The 8,107-nt window shown below is 57.5% G+C and overlaps 1 protein-coding gene across 1 annotated transcript in view; it reads right to left on the bottom strand.

The window, feature by feature from the left end:
- Positions 1–1,804: 1,804 nt before the first annotated feature.
- VPS37B (VPS37B subunit of ESCRT-I) overlaps positions 1,805–8,107 on the bottom strand; it is a 26,549-nt gene continuing 20,246 nt past the window's right edge. Inside the window, exons 2-4 of the mRNA XM_059893612.1 lie at positions 6,522–6,693; positions 4,815–4,897; positions 1,805–4,052 (exon numbers count right to left, since the gene is read on the bottom strand). Coding sequence (XP_059749595.1) covers positions 3,549–4,052; positions 4,815–4,897; positions 6,522–6,693 — 759 coding nt within the window. The 3' untranslated portion in view covers positions 1,805–3,548. The remainder of the gene's footprint in view (positions 4,053–4,814; positions 4,898–6,521; positions 6,694–8,107) is intronic.

The following is an 8,107-nucleotide window of genomic DNA, read 5'->3' as shown; positions in this document are numbered from 1 at the left end:
GTTGTTGATTTCTCCAGGGCCAGTACGCTGGGGAGGGGAGGGGAGGGACCCCCTTAGTTTCTGCAGCAACAGTGGAACACGGGAGCCACAGAAAACCTTGCCGCTTCCGGTTCTGCCAAGAAGTGTCCGGCTCGCTTCCCCGGGAGGTTTGTGACTCTGGCACGCTTGTTTGGGGAGTCGCAGGGCTTTTCTCTGAGAGGCCTCTGTTCCCAGCCAGAGGCCCCCTCGGGTCTTGAGCCCCCTCCCCCCAGCGCTGTTGGAAGCTCTGCCTCTTTCAGGAACCGGGGTGGGGGTGGGGGTGGGGGTGGGGGTGGGGGTGGGGGTGGGGATGAGGCCAATTCCTCAGTTACAAATTTTACCTGAACTTCACCTGAATTTCACATCTGAGCTTGGTGGTGACCCTGACCCCCTGGCTGGACTTGACTGGAGTGGCCAAACGAGCCTTGACACTGGAGAACTTACCAGGCGTCTAGGTTCCTGAGTACGCAGCTGGCTGTGTCCGCACCCACTTTCCCTGAAAGCACCCCGTGGCCGGCTGCCCTCAGCAACCGCACCCCTCCCCCAAGGTCACCAGCATTTGTGGATCCAAAGGACAGTGCAGGTCAGGGGAGGAAAAGGGCACCTCGTGTGGCTCCTGCCGCGTGGCAAGCACGCCACTCCCCCTGCCTCGGTTTCCCGGAGGATGAAGTGGGGCTGTGAGGGGGCGGGTGTGGTCAGGTGAGAAAGGGCTTTGAAAAGCAGCCTCCGTGAACCGGAAGGGCAGTGAGAGGGAGCGGTGTCTGGTCCCTGTTTGCAAGGAAAACCGCTCCGGCAAACAGACTAAAGCAGACGGTTCTCTCACCAAATCCAAACCAGTGAAGGATGGCGTGAGCCGACCGCACCTAGGTCCTCAGTGAGCACGCGCGGCACCTACCAGTCGGCTGAGGTCAGGCACTGGTCCTCCCTGGCTGTCCCGTGAGCAAAGCGGTCCCGAGGAGGGAGGAGAGAGTCACACGTGGCTCTGTCCAGCCCAGCGCCCCCAGGGGGGATGGACTGCAGATTTGGCTGTAAGCTTCCCAGCAGCCACTGGGAAAAGACAAAACTGTCAGACACATTCTCATAAACAAAAGCACGATGATTTCTCAGGAAACGCTTCCCTCTTACAGGAGAAGCATAGCAGTGTCTCCTAGATGCCCTCCTGGCACCGTGCCGCGAAGGCAATGGCATCCGTTCAGAGGACACAGTGACAGGGAAGCTTTCACGGGGCTGCTTCGTGCTCCTGCTCCACAAACACCCTGAGGAGAGTCCCTCCCAGGGGCACAAAGGCGCCAGCGGGCAGTGAGGTCCCTCCTCCCAGCCGCCAGCAGCGCGTGACTCAGCCATGGGTCCCCTTTAAACACCTGTGGGCGAGTCTCGAGAGCAAAATGCCAGCCACAGGATTGTATCATTTACTTGAAATCAGCAGAGAATGTTCTGAGTTTCCATCAGCTGTGCAGCTGGCCCTGTGGACAGAAGCTGGGGGGGACTGAGCCCAAGGGGCACCCTGAGTCCCCTGCTGAGGCCCTGGCAGGGCGGCTAAGATCCCAAAGACACCCCGACACAGGAGGAGCACACTTCCTTCTGACTCTTTGGACGCACATGAGAAACTCGGATCAAGAACAACTCTGCTGTTAGGGCCAGGCGGCCACTTCAGCCACCTCAGTGGCCTTTAGTTTTTGTAACTTCAAGAGCCACACCAGCCAGCCTCACTGTTGGAACGCTGATTGCTGATACTCTAGAACCAAACACGTCATGAGGGTCCCCAGGCAAATAAAGGACAGGGCCGTTATTAACAATTCTCTATTTATTAAAAAGGGTCTTAACAGCTTTACAACCACAGCGCAGATGCGGCCCTGGAGACGGCAAGGCCAGCCTGGCGGCCCTCCCCCACATCAACGCCGAGCTCACACGTTTGGCTGTGCCCCTTGCAGGCGGCAGAGGTACGGGGTGGGTGGCACCACTCTCGAGATTCACAGACGTGAACAGGCCCACCTGATTGGCAGGGCAGTAAATCGTCCTATGCAGCGGTTCTCTTTAAAAACAATTACGATACAGCAGAGTTCAAGTCCAGGAGTAGAAATGTACAGTAACTGAGGACAAAGGTTGGTGGCCTCGCCCAGGGCCTGCCAGGACAGACCCCGTGTGAGCTCTGCCTGGATTCCGTCACCTGGGCAGCAGCCAGCTGGGGAGTCACAGGCCGGAGTCAGGAGTTCCACAACTGAGCACATGGGCCTTTTTTGGTCAACAGGTGGGCGGTAACTCTACCCCCAGTCCCGCCTGGGACCCTGGGAATCCAGCACACATGGCACGTGCGGATGAGAACCCAGGGGGCAGGCAGAGCCCGGGGTGTTGCCAGAGCATCAGAGCTTGTTGGTACCTCCCTAACGCTGCGGGGCAGGCTTTCTCCAGGCCGAGCTGAGATGCTGCTGGCATCCCTCTGTCACACCCCTGCCCCAAGGCCCAGTCAGAGGCAGAGAATATTGGCTAAGGGTATTCTGGTTCAAAGTGGGTGGGCTTTTCTTCCACCTGTAACACGACAAGGAACGCAGAGCCGCAGGGGCAGCAGCGGCTGGTGATGCCGCCCCAGCGCCTGGCCGGCCACTCCTGGCACCAGGTAAGCTAAGGCACAGCACGGGCCCCCGCAGGGGCAACCGTGCACTGCTTGCAAGAAAGGAAACTGCGTTCACGTCATCTGTATTCTCAACCTGCTCAGAACAGTATGTGCATTTTTCATAAAGTTTCCCTGAATGGTCTTATGAGTGTCAAAAAAGTTTTCTTTCCCAATATAAAACAGGAAAATTACACACATAGTAAAAATATTGGAGGAGTATTTCTTCATAGAGAGCCTCGGGCTGGCTCGAGGCGGAGGCAGAGGAGGAGGAGCTAGGGCCGTCATTTGCTGTGCAAAGTCCAGCTCCCGGCCACCTCCTCACCCGGCTGCAACTCGCCCGGCCTCTGGACATGGCAGTGGGCCAAGTGCAAACTCCGAGGGTGGCTTTGAAGCATCCAGGTTCGGGGGAGGGAGGGGCTGTGAGGACCGCCCGCCCCACACGGGTTCAGTAAGCACCTTCCGGGCTGGCCCACCGACCGACCCCCACCAGGGGCTACGGTGGGCGGTGGGCTGGGACACACAGAACCGTCTTGAAAATAAAGCAGAAATGATGAACCATGCTTATTAAATAAAGCTGCAACGGGAGGACCACGATCCTACGTGGGAACGGAGGCGGTGGGGGGAGCCTTTTCCCAAACTCACGACTTCAACACCAGACTGAGGAATCACACCGAGAAGACAAACCAGCGCGACCACGGGGAGGCCCGGCTGAGGCCCAGCGCACAACCGCCTAGGTGTCCACAACCAGGGTTCTACGTCTGCTTACCCCTGACCTACGGCTCTACAACCAGATGGACGCCCTGGCCCGAGCACCAGAGCCCCTGGCAGAGCAGCCGGTGCTCACGGCCCCCGTCTGCGCGCGCGCGGACCCGGCCAGCAGGCGCCGGCGAGGGAGTCTCGCGGGGAGGGCGAGGGCCGCTCACTGGAGGATGAAGCCCGGCTGGTGCGGAGGCAGCCGGGGCGGGGGTCTCTGGGGCAGCGCCGGCGGGTACGGTGGCAACACAAACTGCTGCAGGGAGAAGCCCTGTTGTGCGGGGAGGCCCCCGCGCGGGGGCAGCAGTGGACACTGCGCCACTGGGTGCAGGGGGCCCTGTCCTGAGCCCAGGGCGGCGGCGAACGGCGCGGCTAAGCGTCCCGCAGGCACCGGGGGCGGTGGGGGAGGGATGCGCCGAGGCACCGCAGAGGGGGGCCCGCTGGCCTCTGGGGAGGGGTAGGGCAGGGGGGCAGCGGGCACCGGCTCGGGCACCCTGGGGGGCAGCGGGGCCGGCGGCGGGGCCTGGGGAAGTCTCTGCCCCTTCAGCACCATCTCCTGGAGCTTCTCGATTTTAACCCTTCGCATGTGGGCCAGTTTCCGCTTGCTCTGATAGACATCGATGAAGGAGTCCAGGGGAAGCTCTCCATCGAGAAACTTCTCTGCCATGTTCTGAAGGAGCAGGAGAAACCCGGTTTACGGGGCAGGTCAGCTGTGAGGGAAGGAAGCGCCCTTCACCCCCCAGGGCACCGGGGGAGGCAGGGCCAGCTTCCTCCCAACACGCATCCCTTCCCTGTCCCCGGCCGCTGCTCGCTGCAGACCCCGCTGGCGCTCCACCCGGGCCGAGTGAGCGGGAAGACAGGTGGGCTGGTCCCACCTGCCGGACAGGTGGCGGGCCCTGGGGAGAGCCCGCCTTAAGGTGAGGGGCCCGAGCTGCTAAGCCCCCGGCCGGAGACCAGCGTTTCCTTCCCTCCACTGGCTGCGCCCTGACAGCCCCACACAGTCGGCAGGACAGAAACCTGCTCGCGCCCACGAGGGCCGCCCCGCCCGACGGTTCCTCAGAGCACTCGGCCTAGTCCAGCGAGGCTACAACTGCACAACTTTGGACCCTGACTCATTTCCTTATCGCTCAGCGAGGCTCAAGCCTCGGGTGCTCAGCTGGCCGTGCCCACAGGCTGTGCCCGGCCAGCTGACGCAGACAGATGGTAACTCAGCCAGCGGCACCCACGGGACGGGCGCCGATTCAGTGTAGCGTGCACCCCTCACCTGAGGACCAGACCGCCCCCGCTGCTCCCCTGGCCCCCAGGCTGGCGCTCTCCCCAGCCCACCGGCTGGGCCGCCGTCTCCGCGCAGCCGGCATGCCTGGCCCTGGGGGAGCTGGGCCCAGGCCCGGGTAACTGCCCTGGGGCGTCCCGCTGGGCTGGCTGGATTTACCTCCGTGTCCTCCTCGATCTTGGCCCCTTCCGCCTGCAGAAGCGCTAACAGGGTCTCCAAGGAAGCGCTGCTGGACTGTTTATCTGGAAGAAGCAGGAGGCACGATCGGGTGAGGGGCACCGGCACACCCTCAGAAACCACCATGATCCCCGGCCCCTCAGGACGACACGCTCCCCCAGTCTCCTCCCCACTTCCCTTTCGAAGAAAGAGTGTACTTTCGCTGGAGAGGCGACAGGAGAGTCACACCTACTGAGCTGACTTTCCAGGAAGCTGACAGGAAAGGCCGTAACGCAGCCAGTGTCACCCACCTGCCTCACAACGCAGCGGCGATTACTGAGCATGTGACCTAACCTTGCAACCTAACCCTGCAGTCACCCCATAATTTATTTCCTTTGGAGTTCTGAGTGATAATTTACATACATACATAAAGTATACACATCTTAAGCGTACCACCTGAATTTTTACACACACAAACCCAACCACCATGACCCAGACTGGGATACAGAATGTTTGCACAGGCTCCCAGGCCCACTCCCAGAGGTGCTGACCTTCACTACCCAAGAGTTCTGCCTGGTTCTGAACTTCACACAAGTGGACTCACACAGTATGTGCTCTGTGCTGGCCTCTTTCACTCAATACCATGTCTCTGAGACCATCCGTGTTGCTGCACGAATCGGCAGTTCATTTCTTTCAGCGCTTTGTGGCACTGAAAGTTGTATAAGTGTCACGACTTACCCATCATTCTGTGGACGGACACTTAGACTGTCTGCAAGTTTGGCTCCCACAGAGCAAGCTATAACGAACGTTCTCGCGTGCATCTTTCGATAGACACGAGTGAACACTCGCTTCTGCGGGGGAGACACCCAGCAGGGGAACTGCTGAATCACAGGGCATGCCTACTTTTCACTGTAGCAGGTGCTAACAAACAGCTTCTCCAATTCTCACTCCTCCCGGCAATGGAAGAACCGCACATCCCCACCAGCACGGGTGTTGCCCGTCTTTTCACCTTTACTCATTCTGGTAGGGCATGTTACAGTGCATTTCTACTGCAGTTATACGGATACAGGGATCATGGTATCGGACGTCACTGTACACTTCACTGAAGGGGGTGATTTCTTAACCTTCTCTCTCCTATTTTTTTTGGGGGGGCTGTGCCCCTCGGCTTGTGAGATCTTAGTTCTCTGATCAGGGATTGAACCCAGGGCCACGGCAGTGAAAGCACTGAGTCCTAACCACTGGACCACCAGGGAACTCCCCTTTTTTAACCTTCTCTTAATCTCAGAGTTTCCTTGAAAGCTACCCCCAATGCACTCAGGCTTCAACAATAGTCAATGCTTGCGTCACTTCATAATGGCTCCAAAGTAAAGTGTGACATTAAAATAAAGTATTCCAGGGATGAATATTTTTCAACATTAACTGTGAGGGCCTAACTTCAAGGATAAAACATTAGTTGTATATCATAATTCAGAAAATTGCCTTTTTTCTATACTGTTTGGAAAAGGTAGGGTCTTGTTTAAAAAGTAGTCAAGTCTCTTTTTCTAAATTACTGACACAATCCTATATATAAACTATTTTTTCACAGCAGTAATGACTGTCTTAATCTGAAATTGTTCCATAATAACATTTCTTTCCTGGTTAGTGCAACAGCTTGAAAATGCACCCTTGCCTCAGCTCTTTATTCTTGAAAGATCACCCTGAAAGAGTTACCTAATTTGGTCTTTTTTATCTGATAGGCTTCAAAGAGCACCTGGAGTTCCTGGTATTTTTGGGTCAAACGTGCTTTCAGAGAGTCCAGCTGGGGCTGGTAGAGAAGGTTTCCTTCTGCCAGGCTCCGGTTGCTGGCCAGCGTCATTTCTTTGTTAAGCTGAACATTCTGCGTCTGCAAAGACCATACAGGGTGATGAGAACCAGCGTGTGAGCCCCGAGCCCCACCCCCGGGGCCACCGCAGCAGCTTCCGTTTGGCTGGGCAGCTGCCCCCATCCCGACGCCAGCTCCGATTTCTAGTTTGGACGCTGTTCCCGTTCTTAAAGAGCGAGACCACTTCCTCTCCTCCAGGCCTGCAGGACGGGCTTTGTCCCAGGACCTGCTGAAGCTTTCACCCCAGGAGCTGCGCTGTGACCGGAATTCCTTACCACTGCCATTGTGCTCTTAGGAGCGGACGGCTCTAAAGATTTGGAGCTAGAGTTTTCCAAAACGAGTTGCTGCTGTTCCAGAGAAGTGAAAGAATCACTTTTTAACAGAGGAGGGCCAGTTGGCATGGTGTCAATTCAGGCTTAGTCATCAGGCTTTGAGATCAAACACGAAAGCCCGAGACCCTGGGAAGGAATCCACTCAGGGGCCCTGTTCTACTCTGCCCCTACGCCCGACACCGGCTCTTCACGTCTGAGCAGAGGCTTGAGTCTCCCCAGCTCCTGACCGCTGACCCAAAGCTGGGGGCGGGGATTTATCTGCCCGACAGGGGTCCTGCGCTTCCGGGGGGTGGCAGGTCACGAGTGGGTGGAGAAGCCCGCCTGGACCTCAGAGGTGAGAGGGGTTAATGCGAGGTCTGAGAAAAGGTGAGGAAGTCCTAATGAAACGTAACCAGAAGTACATTTGAATAAAAAAGCAAAAATACCAACGTGTCTTACTTCTAGCTCAGTCCCCTTTCCACTTGCTGGTGAGGGGCTCCTCCACGGCCTGCAGCCGCCTCGCTTTCTGGACTTGAAGTCTTATTTGCCCCCGTTTCTCTCCGAAGCTCTCTGTCAGCCCCACACCAGCAATCCTGTCTTCCCCTTGATATTTTCTACACCCCACTCCACCCAGGCTATTTTCGCTGCTACTTCCTTCCTCTTGCTCGTCTGACTGTAGATTGCTGGTCTTGCTGCCTCCACGTCAACCCCTCCCCCTCCAGCCATACCCTTTGGTGCTAGTGCACAATTCCCAGCACGTGCACACACACACACACACACACACACACACTCTCACACGTGTGAGAACAAAGAAAGAGCCATGGATGCAGGTCTCTAGCAGGAGGCCCTGCACCGAGTGGGGGGCTCCTCTCCTCAGCAGACACGTACTCTGCTTCTCTCGCATGGACCACGGGGCAGCGCCCTCAAGATTAGGCTCAGGGTAAAGCAGAATTTAAGTTAAAATAGAATATGAAGCCTCTAGCTCAACACTATAAAACTAGTACAGTAGAAATACTCTCCTCTCTTGCTGCTGCTTTCAGCCAGCAAGGACGATGGGGGCTGGAAAGACCTGGTTTAATCGGGTTCCTGGTCCTGCAGACTTTGGAGGGGTCCTGGGGGGCTCC

The sequence above is a fragment of the Balaenoptera ricei genome, chromosome 14 (assembly GCF_028023285.1).
Source record: "Balaenoptera ricei isolate mBalRic1 chromosome 14, mBalRic1.hap2, whole genome shotgun sequence".
Lineage (NCBI taxonomy): Eukaryota > Metazoa > Chordata > Mammalia > Artiodactyla > Balaenopteridae > Balaenoptera > Balaenoptera ricei.
This window is presented reverse-complemented; position numbering and strand designations above follow the sequence as displayed.